This window comes from Hemiscyllium ocellatum, chromosome 12, assembly GCF_020745735.1.
Source record: "Hemiscyllium ocellatum isolate sHemOce1 chromosome 12, sHemOce1.pat.X.cur, whole genome shotgun sequence".
Classification (NCBI taxonomy): domain Eukaryota; kingdom Metazoa; phylum Chordata; class Chondrichthyes; order Orectolobiformes; family Hemiscylliidae; genus Hemiscyllium; species Hemiscyllium ocellatum.
Genome location: NC_083412.1, coordinates 50,919,199 through 50,946,019, shown reverse-complemented (window position 1 = coordinate 50,946,019; position 26,821 = coordinate 50,919,199). Strand labels below are relative to the sequence as shown.

General features: G+C 41.2%; 1 protein-coding gene across 3 annotated transcripts in view; it reads right to left on the bottom strand.

Moving 5' to 3' along the window:
• epha6 (eph receptor A6) overlaps positions 1-26,821 on the bottom strand; it is a 695,738-nt gene that overhangs the window by 110,432 nt on the left and 558,485 nt on the right. The window contains exons 6-7 of one of the 3 annotated variants that reach the window (XM_060833528.1): positions 11,741-11,865; positions 5,568-5,730 (exon numbers count right to left, since the gene is read on the bottom strand). The exons of 1 other annotated variant lie outside the window; for it this stretch is intronic. In XM_060833528.1, the coding sequence (XP_060689511.1) occupies positions 5,568-5,730; positions 11,741-11,865 (288 nt within the window). The remainder of the gene's footprint in view (positions 1-5,567; positions 5,731-11,740; positions 11,866-26,821) is intronic. One more of the 3 variants, XM_060833529.1, reaches the window with a different exon arrangement.

The following is a 26,821-nucleotide window of genomic DNA, read 5'->3' as shown; positions in this document are numbered from 1 at the left end:
TTTCAGCCAAAGAGCAATTCCAGAACCATAATTGCCTACAAACCAACATTTTGTAGTCACGCTCAGTTAAGTCTTTAATGCTAGTTAGTGTGATGAGTTTTATTATCATACTCAATCAAAATAACAGGAATACATTGTGCACTGACGTATAAGGCAGCATCATGCATCTTCTGTACCCTTGAACTTGTTTTCAGCAACTGTTTTACGACATTTTGCATTGTATTACCATAGCTCATTAAGGTGAATTTAACCTGAATGGACCCGCGCACAACTTACTTCGAGGTCACCGTTGTCTTTCACAACTGGTACTCAAAAATGTGTAATTTTGCCAGGATTCCAAATCAAAGAGCTTCACTCTTACTGAACATTTTCAGAGCAGTTCTAACAGGGCCCAGAAGGTGCACAATCACACAATGGAGGTCATAAACTTGAATTTAAAGACTGGCTTGGATAAGAAAGGTTATTAATGATATTTGTGAGAGCTCTTCACTGCAACAACCACAAACATCAGCAGAATGTTAGAAATTAAGTTGTTTAGTTTACCCTTACTATTTTGCATATGTGTAGTACTTAACTACCTGTTTATAAAAATTCTTCCAATCATGTACTTCTCTGCAAAAGTTTAGCAACATTTTATTTGCAGTGGCTGCCACATTGAGTTTCTTAAAATGATTAGCATTTTTATCATGGAACCAAGAGACATCAAAATATGTTGTCTTACTTCAGAATGAATTACTAATGAAGAACACTTGGTTCTGATTAACATAAAGAGCTCAGGGTAAAAGAAAAGGAGTGAGTTTCTCTCAGGTGTAGCAGCAACAACGCATTGATGCAAAGACAATGAAATCATTTGAATCCTTTCAGACATTTTGGAACAAAAATGAAGAAGAAATACATTAAAACACATGTCATCTGTTCTATTTATATAGAGATGCCAGAAAATAAAACAAAATTGCTAGCAATTTGGTTGTCATTTAATTTTCTGAGACACTAACTAAATCATGAAAAATGATGATGGAGTCGTGAAGGCATAATTATTCCTTTATTTGTGAGACTGACTCTGTAAATTAAGTGCCATTGGACAACATCACATAAAACTAGATAGTGATGTAGGCATATGGATTATTTGGCACCTACAGTGTGGAAGCATGCCATTCTGCTCGAATCCACACTGACCCTTTGAAGAGCATCCTATTGAAACCTGTCCCTATCTCTGTAAATCTGCATTTATCATGGCTAATTCACCTAGCCTATACATCCTTGGACACGGCCAATCAACTAACCTGCACATCTTTGGACTGTGGCAAGAAGCCAGAGCACTCAGAGGAAACTCATGCAGATAGGGGAGAATGTCCAAACTCCACAGAATGTCCAAACTCCCAAGGGTAGAATCGAATCCCGGTCCTTGGCACTGTGAGGCAACAGTGCTAACCATTGAGCCACCATGTTGCCCACATGGAGTTAATCAATAATGGAACATGTTCAAAATAAATCACACAACACCAGGTTATAGTCCAACAGGTTTAATTGGAAGCACACTAGCTTTCGGAGCAATGCTCCTTCATCAGGTGATCACCTCCAAACAACTGCATCTTGCTTCAGATACTTTTCTTTCCAATTTCTCCTCCTTTCTTGAAAACATTGACTCTTTGCTAAGGTATGGTACTATTGGTGTGAGTCATTTTTCAGCAGCTCAGCAAAGTGCCATTTTTCATTTTGATCTTTAGCAGACGAGCCAAATGTAGAACCATCCCAACCAAATCTCATAATTTTCTCACCCAACATTTAGTATTTCAGTCAGGGATGTGAAATAATTATTAAGTAGGAGAACATTAGCGCTTGTAGTCTACATTTTATCTCCCTAATTCAGCAGCTTCCGAACTGGCTATTGCTGGACCAGAGGATTTGCCTAGTGTGAGTAGAGAGAGGAATGCGTGGGGTAAAGAATGTCCTGGATGGAGGATCTAAATTAATCTGGGTAAATTTACCTTTAAGAGTAATTAGATCAATTTTGTTTAAAAAGATATTTTGAACGGAGAGCAGCTATCATTTTAATGGAAAAGGTCCTGAGGAGAGAAAAGATAACCACCACGGGCAACTTATGTATGCTTTTTAAAAAAAATTTCCAGTCTGATCTTTTGTGTGATTGTAAAATTTGTGAGTGAGATAAATTAAGACAGTGCTGAATAACACTCAGCACTATGTTTCTTAAAGAGCAATTTCAAAAAAATCTGATTATCATAAGCACATCAAATCAGTATTCATTGTGCTCTCTCAATACAACTCTCTAACATTTCAGTAAAGTTTTGGGAACTCAGTAACAAAAGTACTGAGACTTGCCAAACTGATTTCCCTTTGTGATTCTGTTCTAACGTTAAAGACAGAAGATGCCTCCAGAATATTTTACATGTTGACAGAAACCAATAGTATTTTTTGATTGCAGGCTTATCAAGATGTTTTTCGAAAAGAAGATTTTAACAACATTAGTCAAAAAGGACAAAGTATTAGTATTGCTGCAGTCCATTAATTACCAGTTCAGCAGAATACTGCAGTAATCCTGGAGATCTGAGGAATCAAATAGTACTTTCTGTATAACACAATCATTGATTGGCTACAGCATAGGAGGAAGCTATTCAGCCTGTTATTTTTATGCTGTCTCTGTATATAAGCAGTTCACCCCATACATTCTCCCCTATCACTGTATATTCTTCCTTTTCAGAAAATAAGAGAAAGTGAGGACTACAGATGCTGGTGATCAGAGTCGAGAGAGTGATGCTGGAAATGCACAGCAGGTCAGGCAGCATCCGAGGAGCTGGAGAATTGACGTTTCGGGCACAAGCCCTTCAGCCTGATGAAAGGCTTCTGCCTGTAATGTCAATTCTCTTGCTCCTCAGATGCTGCCTGACCTGCTGTGCTTTTTTAGCGTAAGTTTTCAGAAAATACACCACTTCCCTCTTGAATGCTTCAGTTGCTCCTCTGACCCCAATACTCTCAGGCAGTGTATTTCAGAATCTAACCGCATCAACTTTGCTTTACTTGCCAATTACTTAAAATCTAAGCTTTTTTGTTTACAAGCATTCCAAAAACAGGAACACTTTCACCCTATACAGCGCCTGAGACCCGGGTTCAATTCCCGACTCAGGCGACTGACTGTGTGGAGTTTGCACGTTCTCCCTGTGTCTGCGTGGGTTTCCTCCGGGTGCTCCGGTTTCCTCCCACAGTCCAAAGATGGGCGGGTCAGGTGAATTGGCCATGCTAAATTTCCCGTAGTGTTAGGTAAGGGGTAAATGTAGGGGTATGGGTGGGTTGCGGGTCGGTGTGGACTTGGTGGGCCGAAGGGCCTGTTTCCACACTGTAAGTAATCTAATCTAATCTAATCTACTCTGTTCATATGCTTCATGATTTTGACTAGCTCTATCAATGTCTTCTTAATTTTCCTCCTCCACAAGTAGAACAGTCCATTCAATCTATCTACACAATTGAAATTCTTCATCATTGGAAAAATTCTTGTGACTTTTAATTTTCTTATGGAACAGTGGTAATGTCTGTACCGCTGAGCCAGAAGGCCTAGGTTCAAACCTGCCTGCTCCAGATGCATGGATTAACACCTCTGAACAGGGTGATCGGGAAATATATCCATGTGAATCTTTTCTCTGTTCTAATGCCTTCATATCGATCCCCAAAATCGGGTGCCGAAATTTGGATGCAATATTCCATTTGAGACTGAACCAGTATTTTATATAAGCTGAACAAAACTTCTTTGATTTTGTACTTTATGCTTTTGTTGATATGCTAACAGTTCTATCAACCTGTCCTACCACCTTCAAATGTCACACAGCTCTTGGATCTACATCCTGGAATTGTGTCTTTGTTTTAAATTGTCTCTCTGTCTTCTTCCTATCAAAATGGATCATTTCATACTTGCCCGCATTAGATCTCATCTGCCAGTTATCTGCCTTTTCCACCAAACTATCAAAGTCATTTTGAAACAGAAACGGAAGTTGCTGGAAAAGTTCACCAGGTCTGGCAGCATCTGTGAAGAGAAATTAAAGTTAACGTCACTGGACCTGAAACATTAACTTTGATTTCTCTTCACAGATGCTGTCAGACTTGCTGAGCTCTTCCAGAAACTTCTGTTTTTGCTTCTGATTTACAACATCCGCAGTTCTTCAGGTTTTTATTTAATGTCATTTTGAAGTTCTACACTATTCTCACAACTAATATCATGTCCAAGATTTGGCTTGTCAGCAAATTTTGAAATTATGGACTACACATCAGGTTTAAGCCATTAATACATATGAAGAAGAGGAAAGATTGAAACACTGATCCATAGGGAAGTCCACTATAAATCATCCATTGTGGTCCAAACCCAACACTTCTTCTACCTGTACTGACCTCCAAACTAACATCCAACTCAACACCCTCCATCTAACTTCCACAAGACTCCCTCTCCCCCCCACACACCATATGACCCCCATTCTCCAATTCCACTCCCTAACCTGAAGCTTTGTCATAACCAGTTTGATCAAAAAACATCTAACTTTAAAGTAGTCAATGGCCCCTTTAAGGAGTATAATTGTTGGTGGCCTTCCTGCTGCTGAATGTGGATTTCAGTGTGAAAATTTAAGGAAGGGCATTGGCTGGAGCTCTGTAGTCCAAAGTAACTTAACTGACTGACTGACTGACATCATGATCTACCTGCTCTGGTGAACAGACACTTGTTAATGCCTGCATCAAATGGAGTCAGATGGGATTATTCCTCAAGTGTGCTTGTGCACATTCTATGAACACCATTTTGGAACATCGATGATACTTGTTTATTCACAAATATATCCAAATCAGCCCAATTTCTCACCCACTTTGCTTAAATTTCAGGTATTGAAGCACTAGTCCTGGCAAGAATTTAATAGGGAAGCTTCTCTTTTCAATTGTGTCAATTTGCATCAGAGTCAGCATACAAATCAGCTAGCAAGTAGCAAAACTCTGTAACAAGTCTTAAGACAGAGATAATCAGGAATTAAATACATTTGTCAAGCACTTTTCCATTTTTACTGGAACGTAAATGTATTGATCAAGGAGTAATATTTTCTCTGGAGACCAGCCTCATAAATGAAGGTAATTCAAGTTAACATAAAGAAAACTGGTGGAAGTGCTAAATGGTACTTGAATAATGACTGTGAGCTTTACTCTTAGTTTGTGTCAGTTTTACTTTACATGAATCTAGAGGTACATTATGCAGCAAATATTAGTAGAACGAAATGTGCAACTTTTATATAGAATTCAGGGATGAAAACAAAACTTTAGCTGTTTTTATTTGACACCAATCTAATGATTGTTATCTGCAGGTGCTGTATAGGTTTTGAAAAGCATGTAACATCGTAACACATTATGGGATAAATTACCTTGAAAAGAACCAATAAAGTTTTGTTACATTTTTAGCAAATTTATGGATTGTAAAACAAATACCGGTACATTAAAAAGGAGAGCAAAACAAGTCAGCAACAACATGTCTAAATGCTAAAGAATACATAAGGAAACGTTGTGGGTAACAATCCAGATAAACCTACATTCATCTCCGGTTTCAAACTCAAACTTCTGACTGTAACTGCCATATCCAGCCGCAGTCCGAGCACGGATCTGAAATACATATTTCGTAGCATGCTTCAGTCCATTAATGATTATACTGGAAGATTTGGACCTTGTAGAGGAGTAGCTGAGTTGTTCGTGTTCCTGCATGAAATTAAGGATAAATTACTTGAAGATCAAAATGAAACCTGCTGCGGATTAAATGGCTGCACAAGTCCAAAAAGTCTTTCTCACCTATGCGTACTCCACAGAAATGTAAACAAATTGGTATCCGTTTTGGACTTGTATTTGAATGCATTGACTGTTTCTTGAAATCAGGGATGTTAGCAAAGGGGAACAGACCAAATTGTTTTTCAGTGGCAGTAGATATCACTGCGCTGTTATAACACAGAACAGATATGATGCAACTTCTGTATGTTTTCAGCACTGAGGGAAAAGTGTAATCTTTGTGCCAAGTTGAGTAAAATGTTGTAAAAAGTTATTTGACAACATTGTGTGTGTGTGTGTGTGATGTGTAGTAAGTATTTTTTCCATTGCATCTCAAAAAATCCCAGAAAAGTCCTGCATAAGAGATTATTGTGCAAGATTAAAAGCACATGGAATTGGGGTGGAGGAGGGAAGAGTGTATTGAGATGGATAGAAAATAAGTTGGCAGAGAGAAAACAAAGATAAGAATTAATGGGTCCTTTTCAAATTGGCGGGCACTAACTAGGGGGTCCCACAGGGATCAGTGCTGGGACCCCGGCTATTCACAATATATATTAATAATTTGGATGACAGAACAAAATGTAACATCTCAAAGTTTGCAGATGACACCAGGTTGGGTGGGAGGGTGAACTGTGATGAAGATGCAGAGATCCTTCAGCATGATCTGGACAGGTTGGGTGAGTGAACAAATCAATGGCAGATGCAGTATAATTTGGATAAATGTGAGGTTATTCACTTTGGAAGTAAAACTAAGAAGGCAGATTACTACTTGCATGGCTTTAAACTGGAAGAGGGCAGTGTGCAGTGGGACCTGGGCATCCTTCTGCATCAGTCGCTGAAGGTGAACATGTGGGTGCAGCAGGTAGTAAAGAAGGCAAATAGTATGTTGGCCTTCATTGCGAGAGGCTTCGAGTACAGGAGCAGGGATGTGCCATTGCAGTTATACAGAGCCTTGGTGAGGCCATACCTAAAATATTGTGTGCAGTTTTGGTCTCCTTTCCTGAAGAAGGATGCCCTTGCTCTTGAGGGAGTGTTGCAAAGGTTTACCAGCCTGATTACCGGGATGGCGGGACTGACATATGAAGAAAGATTGACTAGGTTGGGATTGTTTTTGCTGGAGTTCAGATGAGTGGAAGGTCAAATCAAGGTAGGAGTTTCATGGTAGGGCCTTAAGAAGTATAGTGGAACAGAGGGATCTTGAAGTTCAGGTTCATAGTTCTCTGAAAGTGGAGTTATAGGTAGACAGGGCAGTGAAAAAGGCTTTTGGCAAACTGGCCCTCATGAGTCAGGGCAATGAGTACAGAAGTTGGGAAGTTAAGTTGCAATTGTGCACGACATTGGTGAGGCTGCACTTGGGAGTATTGTGTCCAGATTTGGTCATCTTGCCATAGGAAGGATGTTATTAAACTGGAAAGAGTGCAGAAGAAATTTACAGGGATGTTGCCTGCACTCAATGATCTGAGTTATAGTGAGAGGTTGGACAAGCTAGGACTTTTTTCTTTCGAGCCTAGGAGGCTGAGGGAGACATTATGCAGGTATCATGAAAAGCATGGACAGGATGAATGCACTCAGTCTTTTTCCCAGGGTTAGGGAATCAAGGACTAAAGGTCATCAGTTTTTAAGGTTAAAAAGGAAAGAATAAAAGGTAACCTAAGGGGCAAAGGTTTTATATAAAGGGTGATATGCATATGGAATGAGTTGCCAGTGGAAATAGTTGAGGCGGGCACATTAACAACATTTAAAAGGCATTTGGATAAATGCATGGATAGGAAAGGTTTAGAAGGATATGGGCCAAGTGTAGGAAATAGGGTTAGCATAGATGGACATTTTTATCAGCAAGGACCAGTTTGGGCCAAAGGGCCTGACTCTATACTGTAGGACTCTATGAGTTGGGGGTGGGGTGGTGGATCTCATAGAGACTTCTAACAGGACTACACAGGGTAGATGCAGGGAGGATATTCCTGATGGTGGCTGCATCCACCCCAGAGTCTGAGGATTTGGGGTGGACCATTTAGGGCAGTGATGAGGGGACATGTCTTCACCCAAAGAGTGGTAGGCCTGTGGAATTCATTTCCACAGGAATGAGGTGATACCAAAACAGCTAGGCGCAGCAGTAGAGGTGAATGGGATCAATGACTATGGGGAGAAATGTTTCTACATTTCGATGCAAAAGCTTCCTATCGTCGGGTCATTTCTTAGTAATAGTGTCAATTTAGTGAGTTGGGTTTAATGTTAATTTGCTTGGATCTTAGATATATTTCTAGGTAAATTGGCAATTTTGATTAAAAAAAAGTTTTGAATTACCATGTTTATCATAGGCAGAAAGTATTGCTCTTGTCTGAGAAGTGGATTCAAATTCAAATTACACAAATGTTGGAATGTTGGTCAAATCCATTACACAGTACAGTCCAGATACTAACATAAACATTTTATCAGAAACAGTTAGATTGTTTAATGGGTATTGAATTTGGATAGTCATAATCTGGATAAAACAGTATACCTAAAGAACAGTTTTTTTAGGTGGTTTAGTGAGAGAATGCAGTATCATGTTTCACAAAAAGGCCCTTTCAAAAAATAGCCATCGAGCATCAAGAAATTGGAATATGAGTAGGCCATCAATCTCCTTGAAGCTTTTCCACGATTCAAGAAAATCATGGTTGATTTTCAACCTCACTTGAACAGGATTTATGCAAGTCAGTTTTTGTTTTCACAGAAATGTTGTAACAATGTGTAAGTAAGTATACATGCATAAATCATTTTGATTGTCCAGTGTGGACTTTCAACAGAAATTCCAAACTTCTCTCATTACGAAATAGTAAGTAGTTCAAAATGAACAATGACATTGGAAGCCAATCAAAAATCTCCAACATCATTTAAAGTTTAAGATTAAATTACAACTTTGATTTGGCTCCTCTGCAATTAGTGTCAAAGATTCTGAGAGAATATCTCAGAACCTGAGTCGGGCTGCCGCAATCTGAATGTATCCTGTCAGCTGCACGAGGTTTAAGAAAAATGCCACGCATACAAAATGAGATCACTGGGTTTTTTCATCTAACTATTCTTACCACAGAGTGCCAATGGATAAGTTAATTCTCCCTTCTTTATGATGGAGTATACCATCAGCTGGAATAATGTGAGAGGTAGCTAATCTTTCAATTTTGTAATATTTACTCTGTCTTATTGTAGAAGACCTTGACATGGCTAAGTAATGGATGTTGCTAGCTTTAAGGGGAGGCCTGAGTCCCAGAATGGTTTTTATCCCACTGGTGTTCTACACACTTCAGCTCATCAGTTATTACTGAACTTGAGAACATGATATGCATGCTATCTTGTTGTGTGGTGATTGTAACAAGGTCAGCCAGGTGCACCTCATATAACATGAGTTCCCTGATTGGACCATGTTACCAGCCCAAATCAGGGACCCCTGGTTGACAGATAAGGACAAGAGTGTCAGACATCCTGTCTACTCTGAGAGAAGGCTCTGAGGGAGCTTGATCAGTATTAAGGACTCTCTATGTGTGAATAAAGAGTGACTTGCTGATGGGTAACTGGCCTCTGTGGAGTTATTTCAGTTGATAATCTTGGGAAGCAATCTTTTTTTTAAATTCTCCAGAGTTTGAGTTCATATCATAAAACTTTTCTTGTTTTCCACTGACCAGGGAGAGGAGTTATGAACAGACTAATGAACTTCAAATAGATTAGAATAACCAACACTATTCCTAATGCAAACCTCTGTGATATACTGATGAATGGTTGTATTCCATATCGAATAGGTTATTTTCTTACTGGCTGACTCTGTAAACTGTTTTTCATGCAAAGTCAGATAAGATGCTGTTTTATAATGACTGTGGCAGGTAATATGTAATGTAATATTTTGTTAAGCAAGTGTTTAACTCATCATGTCAAGTTTGGTCCTACATGGAAATGTAAGACGAAATTGGACGTTCATGGTTATTGAGGGAAAAATAAAGATTAGCAGGGTCTATAAAATCTAGTTTAAAGAAATGGATAACTGGCCTTCTCTTTTTCAATAGATGTAGTTCTTTAAAGTATGATGAGTAGAGTGTGACATACATTATTGACTTAAACCATCACAGAGAATCTCCTGCTGCAGTGCTTGTGGTAAACAAGGCAATAAATAACTTTAAAGGTCATTACCCTATTCACTCGTTAAAGTGCAGCAGTGTATAATCCAGTGTGTGACTTTTTAAAGATACAAAGGATGATTGTTGGGTCCTTTCTTAGTTAACTTTAAACAACCTATGCCTCGCCAGATATGTCTTGAGAGTCCTGTTCCTGTCCTTATTGTCTGATGATGCTTCATCCTGAGCGGATTTCTTGCAGATTTAGTCATTGCTGGCTTGTCGTTGCCTTCCACTCTCAGGGATGGAGGAAGGGGTATGGTCGCAAATTTGTCTCAGCCAGAACAGGAACCAAATAGGTGCTGCTGATGTTTTTCGGAACCACACACACAGGCCATCTAGACAACTGAGCCCTACTTGCCAGATGCCCAGATCAGTTTCTAGCTTTCTTTTTCACATATAACGTTTTAAAAAATGTCTGCTGAATTCATTTAGGAAGTGTTTTTTTGGTCAAAATGGTGATTCTATGTAATTTTTTAAATGCTTTTTAATCTGTGACACAGACTTGCATGTGTATAACAACTTCCATATGTATAGCATCATTTAAGGAATTAAAAGTTCAAAAGTGTATCATAGGAACAATCGGATACAAAATATGATGCAAATCCTAAAATTGACAAATTTGGGCTGATGATAAAATAGCTTGATCAAACAGCTAGGTTTAAAGGAGCATCTTTGATGTGTAAAGTGAGGTGGGGAGGCAAAGAGATTTTTGGCCTTGGTAGTTGAAGGCACAGCCATCAATTGTGAAATGATTCAAAATAGCAACGCTCAAGTGGCCAGAATTACAAGGATGCAGACGGTTCTGGAGGTGGTCACGATTACAGACCTAGGAAGGTGTGAAGCCATTAACTGATTTGGAAACAAGGACGAGAATTTTAAAACAAGGTATTGCTTAGCTGGGAGCTAATATAGCTTACTGACTAGAAGGGTGATGAGTAAATCGGACATTATGTGAGTTAGGACATAAACAGTCAACCTTTAGATTGCCTTGGGTTTAAGTTGGGTGGACAATGGAAGTAGACATTGTATGATGAGTATATTTCACAGCTTTTTAGATATATACATTAACCTCCCAGTTACTGATCTTTTAAGTTGGATGATATATATTTGGAAGTTGGTATCTGTTAAACTAGCCGCTTCCACCTTACAGCAAATTAAAATCTAACTCAAAAATGCAGGGGAGTTGTCAAATTGTAACCTTAATATTCATTGATGAATGTGCTTTTGAGGGATGACATCACTTGCACAATTGCACAGGCTTCTCCAATTAAATTACTGTCTTTTAATAACTCCCAGGTGTCCTCTACTGTGAAGATATTTAGGCTTGGTATAGCCAACTGTTTATCTTCAAGGCAAGAAAGATAGCTTGGAATTGATGCTACTAGTAATTTTATCTGTTATCTCCATTTCCAGTGAACTTGTTCCTCACCAGAAAAAGATGAACTGATTTATAATTGTGTGTGAGACTTTACTTTCTGATACAATGTCAAGGTTAAGAGTAGAAACTAAACAGGAAAATAATGCACCTTTATGTTATGATTAACTATTAAATTGATCATTGGCAAAAGCCAGTACTGGGCAGCCAGTCATATCAACAGAAAACCAGGCACAGCTATTTTGAGGTTAATTTCTTTTAGTAGTCACCACTTAGAGTGTTAATGGGGAAACAAATATTTCAATCAATTTTTAAAATATTGCACAAAACTATACATCATAAGGCTGAATTGTGAGATTGTCAATTTTGTGTGTAATTTGTCAGGAACTAAATAGTCTGTACAGTGATATTTTCAACGGATCCTTACTTTTTCATAGTACTTTATCTCGTAGTCCAGAATGACTCCATTTGGATGCTCGGGTTCCGGCCATGACAGACCAATACTGTTCTGGGATGCCCAATCTTTCCTCAGAAACCCAATCAGAGAGGGAGCTGAAAGGACAAAAGTTTCTGTAAAAATATTCATAGGGAAAACCAGCTCAAGTGAATCTTTGGCTTTTGGATCAGTTTAGCAGCAGTTGTCAAAGTGCTATAATGAAACATGCTATTGTGGTTATTTCAATTTCACAGGTGGACACCCTTAGTCTCTTCTGTTAACCACTGTTTTTGAACTTCATTGCTGTGCTTGGCCAATAACTCCCTTGACTCTAGTTCCATCAATGAATCTAAGTGGTTCATTGACAACAGGTCAGAAACAGTGCTGCATGAGCGATGGGGCATTAATTTACTTGTTTGTGCTTAATCGAAAGTACGGCCACCGAGCTTTGTTTTCTCCCAATATAGCTTTGTGTGGAGCTGGCAGAAAGTTACTGTCCCAATTATTTCCAAAACGAAACAAACATCCATCATAAAATTAAGCTAAACATTTATGCCAACTATTCTGTTCTTGCAAAAAATATCATTTTTGGGATGTGGATGTTGCTGAAAAGAAAGATAGTCTACTGCCCCTTGCTCTGGATGAATAGTGATGGGTCTTCTGAGTGAACTGCGTTCGTGATTTTATTTAACTGAGTAGGTTGTTAGTTCACTTTAAAGACAATTAAGAAATAACCATGCTGATATGGATGTAGAATCACATAAAAGATCCAACTTGGTAAGAACAAGTTTCCTTCAAATTGAAGGATACTTTTACAGAAGTCTAATAGGTTTATGCATACCTTTACTGGTGCCAGCCTTCCGCCATAAACCCCATAGGTTTATTGAACTAATTTTGGATTCTCACTCAGCCATGATGGGATTTGAACTCACGTTCCCTGGATTACAATACCATATGCACAACATTACTGTATTCATTCAAAAACATTGACAAAATAACTTTCAAAAAGCTTTTAATTGAAAAAACAGTTAGTGTGAGAATCACATCTCTGTAACAAAGAAAAATGGCAGAGATGCAGAATACGTTTTAAGAAAGAAAATTGGAGGTGTGAACCAGGAACTGTGGCTTCCCTCCCAGTTGCAGATATGTGAAGAAATAGTTATTTTAAATTCAAGCCTATTGTTGAAATTACTTATAACATTATCATTAGCAAGACTCAAGAACCTTTTGGAAATAATATTGTGTTCCCTTTTTGCACATCTCTATCAATATCCCATTTTCTGAAAGCCTGGAGGATAAGCCATTGGCAACATTATCACTGTTGACACCTATACATTCTGCACCAAAATGAAGAGCTAACAGGCAATATTTCATGGCTGCTTATGGGAGGTACGCCTCTATTTTTTTCCTTCCCATCAAAGATAGAATGCTTGTACCTTTGAAATTTGAGCTAGAGAAACTCACCCATTGAGGACACACAAAATTCCCAAGGCAATCAAACCACCCTTACACCCAGGACTCTGAATGGAATTCTAATGTTCTGCCATAGTCACCAAGTTGAACTAATGCATTTCACTTACTTTATGATTTCACATCTTCCACAGAGATACCTACAGGATATTCAAGGCAGCTTTAATGGAGGTAGAAGTTCAGAAAAGTAAGTCAAAACTGAGATTGTCTGCAAGTTACTGTAACATTTGTGACTGAGGGTTGCAGCCTCCTTTGACGGGGTAGAGGGGCTGAATTAATTTACGGTGGCAGAGGATTAATTATTACTGAGAATTAACAAGATGAGACTTTTTCCTTAATAAGATTTTGTTTATTGCATAAGTTAGACATTGTCATGCCAGGTAATGTTCTGGAGGGGTTAATAATAAATTGGCTCTCCCCTTTCTATTGGTGTTCCACAGTCGGTGCATGGAGAGATGTTCTACTCTAGCTTTCAGAGGGAGCAGATGTATCAATATCGATAACATGCCTCTTCTGTAGATACTAGAAGAAAGTGAGGACTGCAGATGCTGGAGATCAGAGCTGAAAAATGTGTTGCTGGAAAAGCGCAGCAGATCAGGCAGCATCCAAGGAGCAGGAGATACTCCTGTACTTCTGTGGATACTCTCCATTGGTGTATTCTCTATCACCAATCACACAAAAGCTCCAAGGTAGAGTGAAGACAAAGGAGAACTGGTGGCACTGGACTATCTGAACTGATTATTATAACTACTACATACCACAAGGTGCAAGCCAAGGTTTTATGGAAGAATACCACAGATACAGCGTACATTAGTTACTATGATTGTGAGGAGACTTAGATATCTAAGTCTGCACTCCACAAGGACCTAAGCTGGATTCCTTATCCCCGTTCAAACCTGCATCACATCAACACATTGGATGGAGTTAATGTAGTCTTCAACATTAATCCTTTCAGAACCATTATCAAATAGGTAAAAACAATGACTGCAGATGCTGGAAACCAGATTCTGGATCAGTGGTGCTGGAAGAGCACAGCAGTTCAGGCAGCATCCAACGAGCAGCGAAATCGACGTTTCGGGCAAAAGCCCTTCATCAGGAATAAAGGCAGTGAGCCTGAAGCATGGAGAGATAAGCTAGAGGGAGGTGGGGGTGGGGAGAGAATAGCATAGAGTACAATGGGTGAGTGGGGGAGGAGATGAAGGTGATAGGTCAGGGAGGAGAGGGTGGAGTGGATAGGTGGAAAAGGAGCTAGGCAGGTTGGACAAGTCTGGACAAGTCATGGGGACAGTGCTGAACTGGAAGTTTGAAACTAGGATGAGGTGGGGAAAGGGGAAATGAGGAAACTGGTGAAGTCCACATTGATGCCCTGGGGTTGAAGTGTTCCGAGGCGGAAGATGAGGCGTTCTTCCTCCAGGCATCTGGTGGTGAGGGAGCGGTGGTGAAGGAGGCCCAGGACCTCCATGTCCTCGGCAGAGTGGGAGGGGGAGTTGAAATGTTGGGCCATGGGGCGGTGTGGTTGATTGGTGCGGGTGTCCCGGAGATGTTCCCTAACCTGCTCTGCTAGGAGGCGCCCAGTCTGGAAAATTTTAATAATGCCTCCCTGACCTATCACCTTCATCTCCTCCCCCACTCACCCATTGTACTCCATGCTATTCTCTCCCCACCCCCACCTCCCTCTAGCTTATCTCTCCATGCTTCCAGCTCACTGCCTTTATTCCTGATGAAGGGATTTTGCCCGAAACGTCGATTTCGCTGCTCGTTGGATGCTGCCTGAACTGCTGTGCTCTTCCAGCACCACTGATCCAGAACCATTATCTAATATACCAGTCTCTTATGGACAGCTATCTATGTTACATGTTGTCACTACAGAATTAGAAAATTATATATATAAAGAAATGACACATTTGCAGGCAGTGCATTCAAGATCACCACAACTCACACCATAAAAAAAGAAAAGTCTCTTTTAAGCTGCGACAGGAGCAGACACAGCTGTTCTGACATGTGTTTGCATATTAACAGGACAAAGTGAAAAATCTGTTTCTGAAGCATACAGATTTCCCATGAACCATACTGATAGTCGAATATAACACCAGGCCTCAAATAAAGTACAACTCTGGATAACAACACCTTAGGGAGGATTTCAGGGCTTTGCAGAAGGTGGAGACAAAATTTAGAGCAAGTTTCAGGGATTATATCTCAATTCAATCATTTGGAGAAAACAGAAAAGCTCACCTTGTTCTGGAGAGAAGGTTAACAGGAAATTTGATAAATGTGCTCAAAATAATTAACAGTTTTGATTGAATAAGTAGGGCAAAATGTTTCCAGCATTAGAGGAACTAGTAACCAGACAATCCCAATTTTGAGGTCAGCAAAAGAAGTAGGGATGACATGAAGAGAGTGTTTTTTAATAGAGTGAGATGCTGTGATCTGGAATGCACTACCTACAAGGACTGTGGAAACAGGTTCAGCCATAATATTCAAAAGAAAATTGAATTAGTACTTAAAGGGAAGGATTGACAGGGCTATGGTCAAAGAGTAAAGGAGTAGAACTAATTGGATAGCTTTACCAAGGAGTTGGCACAGACACAATGACCTCCTCCTGAGTTGTATCATTCTATTAGCACACTATGCATTGCTGGGACATAGATAACAACCATTACGCAAACAATCAGTGGCTTTGAGATGTGTGCACATCAGCAGTTACGAAAGAAAATCTGCATTATTAAAATTTTCTAACAATACCTGAAGTGGAAGTCTGTCAGAATGTCCTGATGAGTAATTGAACATAATGGCTGTAAAATTGTTAATAGCAGTGACATTATCTGGATAGCATTGTTATGTACTCATTCATCCTCAACTTGAAATGCTTTGAGAACTCTGTTTACTATCAGTCTTAGCTGACAAACACTAGCAAAGGATTTAAACTTTCTATGCTATACTGAGGCAAACTTCATGATGCACCTCTCTGGCCACACCTGTCTGTGTCAGGCACTTGCAATCTTTCATTTTCCTCAACAGCTGATTTAAGCAGGAATGAGAAAACAGCATCTGTTGGATATTACTGCAGCAGAAATCATGCTGAGATTTAATCATTCTAATGTATTTAAGATTGGATACTCTGCCAGCTGAATATTACACAAAGAAAAGTCATTAACATGGAAACTGATATTCTGCTTCCATGTCCTGCTTCATCTGGGCGACAGAGTCAGGTGCAATTGGGGTCAGATAGAAATGCTGGGTGGAGATCACAATCAAATCAGCAAAGATCTTTGAATCATGGAGCGGGATCAAAAGATGAATACAGTGTAGGGGATTAAATGTGGGTGAGTTGGATACAATGTAGGGGAATGGGTATGTATGTAAGGTTGATAGACTGTTGGTGTGTCGGAGTATGTGTTTGAGACTGATAAACTGTGGGTGTATAGGAGTGGTGTGTTTGAAATTGATACGTTGTTGGGATGTAGGAGTCTGTGTTTGAGATTGATAGACTGTGGGGGTGTAGGAGTGTGTGTGAGAGATTGATAGACTGTGGGGGTGTAGGGTAAAAAATGAGGTCTGCAGATGCTGGAGATCACAGCTGCAAATGTGTTGCTGGTCAAAGCACAGCAGGCCAGGCAGCATCTCAGGAATAGAGAATTCGATGTTTCGAGCATAAGCCCTTCATCAGGAATAAGAGAGAGAGCCAAGCAGGCTAAGATAAAAGGTAGGGAGGAGGGACTAGGGGGAGGGGCAATGGAGGTGGGATAGGTGGAAGGAGGTCAAGGTGAGGGTGATAGTCCGGAGTGGGGTGGGGGCGGAGAGGTCAGGAAGAGGATTGCAGGTTAGGAGGGCGGTGCTGAGTTGAGGGAACCGACTGAGACAAGGTGGGGGGAGGGGAAATGAGGAAACTGGAGAAATCTGAATTCATACCTTGTGGTTGGAGGGTTCCCAGGCGGAAGATGAGGCGCTCCTCCTCCAGCCGTCGTGTTGTTGTGTTCTGCCGGTGGAGGAGTCCAAGGACCTGCATGTCCTCGGTGGAGTGGGAGGGAGAGTTAAGTGTTGAGCCACGGGGTGTAGGAGTCTGTGTTTGAGATTGATAGACTGTGGGGGTGTAGGAGTCTGTGTGTGAGATTGATACACTGCGGGGGTGTAGGAGTGTGCGTTTGAGATTGATAGACTGTGGGGGTGTAGGAGTCTGTGTTTGAGATTGATAGACTGAGGGGGTGTAGCATCGTAGAACTGAGATGCATAGAAGGAGGCCTTTCAGTCTATCATGTCTACATTAACTCTCTGACAGAGTACAAATACTTTTCTCCATCCCTGAATATTGTTTCTATTTAAACCTTCATCTGGTAGCCTCTTGAATGCCTCAACTGAACTTGCCTCCACCACAGTTCCAGGCAGTACGTTTCAGTCCCTAACAATTCACTGTGAGAGTCACATCCTCTGTGCTACCTTTACAAATACCTTAGATCTTCGCACTCTCATTTCCAATCCCTTCATAAGCTGGAACAGTTTCGCTCTATCCACTTTGTCCAGCCTCACACATGATTGTGAAACCTTTTACCAAATCTCTTACTTTTAGGCGTTCTGAACAGGGTCACTGGACTAGAAACGTTAACTCTAGCTTTTCTCCACAGATGCTGCCAGACCTTTTTCCAGCAATTTCTGTTTTTGCTTTTGATTTCCAGCATCCAGTTTTTTCTTGTGTTCTTTTCTTAGCCTTCCCGCTTCTAAGGTAAACAGTCCCAACTTTTCCAAACCATCTACAGAACGAAGTGCCTCATCCCAGGAATTTCTTCCTTACTTGCTCCAACATCTTCACATCCTTCCTAAAGTTTATTAGCTAAAATTTCACACTGTATTTCAGCTGAGGTCTAACTAGCTTTAGTTCTGCAAGATGGTGGCAGGGCTTGTCCACTTCAAGCACTTCTCTTTTCTTTCTCCTTTTCTCACTTTTTAAAAATGTTTTAGCTTGTTTTTTCAGTTCAGTCATGGAGGCAGCGACTGAGAGCCCAGATAGGTCTTTGGTGAGAGGTGGTAAGTGTAATACCGCTGTGGCTTCTTCAAGGTCTGGAGCGTGGAATAGGCTTGGGGCTCGGTGTGATACCAGATTGGGATTCTGGCAATCTGCAGCAAGGTGGCTAGTGAGCCCGGATGATGGTCAATGGTGAGGTATCTGGCCACTTGTCAGCATGTGCCTGGATATTGTCCAGATCTTGTTGCATTTGAACATGGACTGGTTCAGTATCTGAGGAGTTGTGAATGGCACTGAACATTGCATAATCATCAGCAAACATCCCCACTTCTGCCCTTATGATGGAGGGAATGTCATCGATGAAGCAGCAGAAGTGGTTGAACACTAAACTGAGCAACTCTTGCAGAGATGTCCTGGAGCTGAGATGAATGACCTTCAACAACCACAGCCATCTTCCAATGTGATTCCTGTGGAACTCAGCTACAAAGCTTCCCCTTGCTCAAAACGTATCCCTTCACTATTTGTTTTTGTTTCCTATTCCCTCAGTCAATGTTGTAGCCATACTCATTCTATGAACTATAACTTTTCTCAAGTCTGTGTTGCACAGTATCAAAAGCCTTTTAGAAGTCCATTTACACCACATTAACAGCTTCAGTTTCATTAACTTCCTTGGTGCCTCTTGAAAAGACTTCAGCAAATCACATAAGAAATCTGGCTGGCATTCCTAATTAAGCTACAATTTTCCATGCAATCATTAAGTCAGTGCCAAATAATTGTTTTAAGAATTTTCCTCACCATCGAGGATAAACTGACTGATCCATAATTGATTTGGAGGTGCCGGTGTTGGACTGGGGTGTACAAAGTTAAAAATCACATAACACCAAGTTAAAGTCCAACAGATTTATTTGGAAGTGCTAACTTTTGGAGCACCACTCCTTCATCAGGTGGTGTTGTGTGATTTTTAACGATCTATAATTGCTGAGCTTATTCTTCAACATATTTTAAACAAGGGTGTTACATTTGCAATTGTCCAATTCTCTGGAACCATTCTTGAGGAGTTTGAAAATAATTCCCACTCTCTCTAATATTTCCATTCTCACCTCGGTCACATCCATTGCCTCCCCTTGTAAATCCCCTTGGCCCTACGGCAGCACTGCACATGTATTGTGATAGAATATTCTCCTGAACACAATTTGGGAATGCTTGCTCCTTGCTGTTCTTCACAGCAACACTGTCCCAGTCTATATTCAGGTAATTCAACAAACCCATTATAAATGCTTTATGATATTTGTACCTCTCTTTAATTTCCTTGCAGATTTGTTTCTTTAGATCCTTTCCAAAAGTTAGCAGTCTGTAGAATATACTAAGTAATGTTATTACACTCTTTTTCTTACTTCTAGCCAAATTGTATCTATCCTTAAACACTCTTGGAACCTTCTCTTTCTAGAGCTCAGCAATGCTCTCATTAACTCAAAGTGCTGCTGCTCCTCCTTTTCTCTTTTCCTTTTTTTTGGAACACACAGTGACCAAAACTATTTAACACCCAATCCAACTTTTCCTTGAGCCATATCTCTGTTATAGCCACAACATTACTCCATATAGCAATCAGCATCTGTATTTCCCCAATATTATAAACCATACTCTGTGCATTCACACACATACAGTGAATCCCTGGATTTATATTTCATTTCTGAGGAGCCCTGTGTTTACAAGTGGAGGCAATGGATATAACCGAGGTGAGAATGGAAAAATTAGAGGGAGTGGGAATTATTTTCAACCTCTGTAAGAGTCAGGCGTGGTTCCAGAGAACTGAACAATTGCAAATGTAACGCCCTTGTTTAAAATATGTTGGAAGAATAAGCTCAGCAATTATAGATCATTAAAAATCACACAACACCACCTGATGAAGGAGCGGCACTCCGAAAGCTAGTGCTTCCAAATAAATCTGTTGGACTTTAACTTGGTGTTATGTGATTTTTAACTTTGTACACCCCAGTCCAACACCGACACCTCCAAATCAATTATAGATCAGTCAGTTTATCTTCGATGGTGAGGAAAATTCTTAAAACAATTATTTGGGATTGACTTAATGATTGCATGGAAAATTGTAGCCCTGAGTATCAAGGACCATTTAGTCGATGTGGCTGACTGCTGCTGATTGGACTACCATTCATACACTCATGGTGCACAGCCCACATTACTTAGCCAACTGAATTCCCCAAGTCAGTTTCCACTTATTTTCATAAGCATTTAGATGCCATTTATTAAAAAAAAGTTTCTCATTGCTCCTTACTATGCACAAGACATTACACTTGCTTGACTTAGACTTAAATGACTTTGCTCTGTTCGTGTAGTAATTGTGCACAAATGATTCTGTAATTTCTGGCTGTCACTTCAGATTTCACTGTTTCTCTGAGTGTATATTTTCTGCCTGCAAAACTTTTCCTTTTAGAATAATTTCCTCAAGCAGGACCACCTATGTTAATTAGAACTGTAAGACCATAAGACATGTGAGCTGAGGCCGTTCAGCCCCTCCAATCTACTCTGCCATTCAATGAGATCGTCTATGATCTAATAATCCTCTCAACTCCAGTCTCTGACTTTACCCTATAATTTCCTTGCTTATTAAAAATCTGTCTATCTCAACCTTGAATACATTTAATAGCCCTCTGGGAGAAAGAATTCCATAAATTCACAACCTTCTGAGAAAAGAAAGTTCTTATCTCTGTTTTATTCAGAGATAAAACCCATTAGTCCTAAATTCTCCTACAGTGAGAAACAATCTTTCTGCACCTAATCTGTCAAATTCCCTGAAAATCTTGTACATTTCAAAAAGGGACCATTCATTCTTGTAAACTTGAATAATTAAAGGCCCAAATTGCTTAACCTCTTCTCATAAGAAAGCCTTTGCATACCCAAGAATTGCCTAGTGAACTTTCTCTGTATTGCCTCCAATGCCAGTACACCCCTCCTTCATTATGGTACACAAAGCTGTTCACAGTATTTCAGCTGTCATCTGATTTTTGCCGTGTATAGCTTTAGCAAGACCTCCGTATTTTTTATACTCCATTTCATTTGCCTTCTCCTACTAAACCTATCTGCTAGCCTTGAGATTTATGCACAGATTTACAATTTCCTCTGGTCTGTAGCTTTCTGCAGTCTTTCTCCATTTAACTAACATTCAGCTCATCTATTCTTCTTTCCAAAGTGCATAGCCTCATATTTTCCCACATTAAATTCCATCTGCTAAGTTTTAACCCAATCACTTAACCTGTCTATATCCTTCTTTAGTCACTTTTTGTCATTCTCACCGCTTCCCTTCTCACATATTTTTGGTCACTCCCAATTTCGATATAATACAGTCACTTTAGTAATCTAAGTCGTCAACATATATTGTAAACAACTGGCTCAGCACTGATCCCTGTGGCACTCCACTAGTGACAGGTTGCCACCCTGAAAATGCCCCCCTTATCCCAACTCAGTCTCCTCTATTAGTTAGCTAATCATATGTCCTGACACTATCCTGTCCCCCTAAGTCTAAGAACTCCCCAACTACGTTCAGGATACCACCCACTCCCTTCACCTCCTCCAAGATCTTTGTTTCCCCTGCCCCCAATGCCTCATCTTCACCATGGGCATCCAGTCCCTGTACACATCCATCCAACATGACGAAAGCCTCCAAGCCCTCTGTTTCTTCCTCTCACACCATCCCAATCAGTACCCTTCCACTGATATCCTCATCCACCTGGCTGAACTGGTCCTCTCCTTTAACAATTTCTCCTTCTAATCCTCACATTTCCTCCAAACCAAAGGGGTAGCCACGGGCACCTGCATGGGGCCCAGCTATGCCTGTCTCTTTGTCGGGTACATGAAACAGACTAGCTTCCATAGCTACACCAGCACCAACCCCCACCTGTTCCTTCTCTACTTCAGTGAGTGTATTGGCATGACATCATGCTCCCACAAGGACGTTGAACAGTCCATTAGGTGAGAAAATTCGTAAAGCCAAAGTACAAAGGGATCTGGGAGTGCTAGTCGAGGATTCTCTAAAGGTACACATGCAGGTTGAGTCTGTGATTAAGAAAGCGAATGCAATGTTGTCACTTATCTCAAGAGGGTTGGAATATAAAAGCACCGTTGGGCTACTGAGACTTTATAAAGCTCTGGTTAGGCCCCATTTGGAGTACTGTGTCCAGTTTTGGTCCCCACACCTCAGGAAGGACATACTGGCACTGGAACGTGTCCAGCAGAGATTCACACAGATGATCCCTGCAATGGTTGGTCTAACATATGAGGAACGGCTGAGGATCCTTGAATTGTATTCATTGGAGTTTAGAAGATTAAGGGGAGACTTAATAGAGACGTACAAGATAATACATGGCTTGCAAAGTGTGGACGCTAGGAAATTGTTTCCGTTAGGCGAGGAGACTAGGACCCGTGGACACAGCCTTAAAATTAGAGGGGGTCAATTCAGAACAGAAATGCGGTGACGTTTCTTCAGCCAGAGAGTGGTGGGCCTGCGGAATTCATTGCTGCAGAGGGCAGTGGAGGCCGGGACGCTAAATGTCTTCAAGGCAGAGATTGATAAATTCTTGTTGTCTCGAGGAATTAAGGGCTACGGGGAGAATGCGGGTAAGTGGAGTTGAAATGCCCATCAGCCATGACTGAATGGCGGAGTGGACTCCATGGGCCAAATGGCCTTACTTCCACTCCTTTGTCTTATGGTCGTATGAACTTCATTAACACCTTTCACCCCAACCTCAAATTCACCTGGACCATCTCGGAACCCATCCCACATCCCCGCTTCCTGGACCCGTTCATCACTGTTTCTGGCGACCAACTAACCACAGACATCTACTACAAGCTCACTGACTCCCACAGCTACCTAGATACATCTCCTCCCACCCCACCTCCTGTAAAGACACCACTCCTTATTCCCAATTCCTCCACCTCCGCCACATCTGTTCCCAGGACAATCAATTCCACCTTAGAAAATCCCAGATGGCCTCCTTTTTAAAAAATTGCAACTTCGCCTCACACATGGTCGACAATGCCCTCCAGTGCATCTCCACTTTCCGCACCTCCGCCCTCAAACTTCATCCCTCCAACAGTCCTCACCTTCCACTCACCGAGGTATACCTCTGCCACTTCCGTCACCTACAAATGGACTCGACCACCAGAGATATATTTCCCTCCCCACGCTATCAGTGTTCCATCTGTGACTCCCTTGTCAGATCCACAACCTCCACCAGCTCACACTCCACTTCTGGCACATTCCCCTGCCACTGCAGGAAGTTCAAAACTTGCGCCCGCACCTCCCCGCTCCCTGCTGTCCAAGGCCCCCAAGGATCTTTCCACATCTGACTGAAATTTACCTGTACCTCCACCAATGTCATCTACTGTATCTGTTGCATCCAATGTGATCTCCTTTACATTGGGGAGACAGGGCGCCAACTTGCAGATGTTTTCAGAGAACATCTCTGGGACACCCGCACCAAACAAACCCACCGCCCTGTGCCTGAACACGTCAACACCCCCTCCCATTCAGTCAAGGACATGCAGGTCCTGGACCTCCTCCATCACCAAATCCTTACCACCGGACGGCTGGAGGAAGAACACCTTATATTACACCCTGGGACTCTGTAACCAATTGGGATCAATGTGGATTTCACCAGTTTGCTCATTTTCCCTCACCCTTACATTATCCGAGTCCCAAGCCTCCAAATCGGCACTGCTCTCTTGACCTGCCCATTGTCTTTCCCATCTATCTGCTCCACCCTATTACATTCTCCCCCACCATCATTTACCTATTGCATTATTGCATTCTCAGCTACCGTTTCCCCAACCCCACTCCCTCCCATTTATCTCTCAGCCTCCCAGCCCACAAGACTCATTCCTGATGAAGGGCTTATGTCATAGAATCATAGAGATGTACAGCATGAAAACAGACCCTTTCGTCCAAACCGTCCATGCTGACCAGATATCCAAACCCAATCTAGTCCCACCTGCCAGCACCCAGCCCATATCCCTTCAAACCCTTCCTAATCATATACCCATCCAAATGTCTCTTAAATCGTGCAATTGTACCAGTCTCCACCACTTTATCTAGCAGCTCATTTTATTCACGTACCACCCTCTGTGTAAAAAGGATGCCCCTTAGGTCTTTTTTATATCTTTCCCCTGTCAACTTAAACCTATACCCTCTAGTTCTGGACTCCCGGACCCCAGGGAAAAGACTTTGCCTATTTACCCTATGCAAGCCCCTCATAATTTTGTAAACCTCTATAAGGTCACCTCTCAGCCTTCGACAGTCCAGGGAAAACAGCCCCAGCCTGTTCAGTCTCTTCCTATCGCTCAAACATTCCAACATCCTTGTAAATCTTTTCTGAGCCCTTTCAAGTTTCACATCTTTCCGATACGAAAGAGACCAGAATTGCACACAATATTCCAACAGTGGCCTAACCGATGTCCTGTACAGCCGCAACATGACCACCCAACTCCTGTACTCAATACTCTGACCAATAAAGGAAAGCATACCAAACGCCTTCTTCACTAGCCTATCTACCTGTGAATCCACTTTCAAGGAACTATGAACCTGCACTCCAAGGTCTCTTTGTTCTGCAACACTCCCTAGGACCTTACCATTAAGTGTATAAGTCCTGCTAAGATTTGCTTTCCCAAAATGCAGCACCTTGCATTTATCGGAATTAAACTTCATATGCCACTTCTCAGCCCAAGATCCTGTTGTAATCTGAGGTAACCCTCTTTGCTGTCTACTGCACCTCCAATTTTGGTGTCATCTGCAAACTTACTAACTGTACCTCTTATGCTCATATCCAAATCATTTACGTAAAAGAAAAAGTAGAGGACCCAGCACTGATCCTTGTGGCACTCCACTGGTCACAGGCCTCCAGTCTGAAAAACAACCCTCCACCACCACCCTCTGTCTTCTACCTTTGAGCCAGTTCTGTATCCAAATGACTAGTTCTCTCTGTATTCCATGTGATCTAACCTTGCTAATCAGTCTCCCATGGGGAACCTTGTCGAACACCTCACTGAAGTCCATATAGATCACATCTACTGCTCTGGCCTCATCAATCCTCTTTGTTACTTCTTCAAAAAACTCAAATCAAGTTTGTGAGACATGATTTCCCATGCACAAAGCCATGTTGACTATCCCTAACCAGTCCTTGCCTTTCCAAATACATGTACTTCCTGACCCTCAGAATTCCCTCCAACAACTTGGCCACCACCAACGTCAGGCTCATAGTTCCCTAGCTTGTCCTTACCGCCCTCCTTAAAAAGTGGCACCATGTTTGCCAACGTCCAGTCTTCTAGCACCTCACCTGTGACTATTAATAATACAAACATCTCAGCAAGAGGCCCAGCAATCACTTCTCTAGCTTCCCACAGAGTTCTTGTGATCAGGTCCTGGGCATTTATCCAGCTTTACCCATTTCAAGACATCCGGCACTTCCTCCTCTGTAATCTGGACATTTTGCAAGGTGTCACCATCTATTTCCCTACAGTCTATATGTTCCATGTCCTTTTCCACAGTAAATACTGATGCAAAATACTCAATTAGTATCTACCCCATTTTCTGCGGCTCCACACAAAGGCTGCCTTGCTGATCTTTGAGGGTCCCTATACTCTCGCTAGTTACCCTTTTGTCCTTAATATATTTGTAAAAACCCTGTGGACTCTCCTTAATTCTATTTGTCAAAACTATCTCATGTTCCCTTTTTGCCCTCCTGACTTCCCTCTTAAGTATACTCCTATTTCCTTTATACTCTTCTAAAAATTCACTCGATCCATCCTGTCTATACCTTACATATGCTTCTTTCTTTTTCTTAACCAAACACTCAATTTCTTTAGTCATCCAGCATTCCCTATACCTACCAGCCTTTCCTTTCACCCTGACAGGAATATACTTTCTCTGGATTCTTGTTATCTCATTTCTGAAGGCTTCCCATTTTCCAGCCGTCCCTTTACCTGCAAACATCTGCCTCCAATCAGCTTTCAAAAGTTCTTGCCTAATACTGTCAAAATTGGCCTTTCTCCAATTTAGAACTTCAACTTTAAGGTCTGGTCTATCCTTTTCCATCACTATAGAATAGAATTATGGTCGCTGGCCCCAAAGTGCTCCCCCACTGACATTTCAGTCACCTGCCCTGCCTTATTTCCCAAGAGTAGGTCAAGTTTTGCACCTTCTCTTGTAGGTACATCCACATACTGAATCAGAAAATTTTCTTGTACGCACTTAAAAAAATCCTCTCCATCTAAACCTTTTACACTACGGCAGTCCCAGTCTATGTTTGGAAATTTAAAATCCCCTACCATAACTACCCTATTATTCTTATAGATAGTGGAGATCTCCTGACAAGTTTGTTTCTCAATTTCCCTCTGACTATTAGGGGGCCTATAATACCATCCCAATAAGATGATCATCCCTTTCTTATTTCTCAGTTCCACCCAAATAACTTCCCTGGATATACTTCCAGGAATATCCTCCCTCAGCATAGCTGTAATGATATCCCTTATCAAAAATGCCACTCCTCCTCCTGTCTTGCCTCCCTTTCTATCCTTCCTGTAGCATTTGTATCCTAGAACATTAAGCTGCCAGTCCTGCCCATCCCTGAGCCATG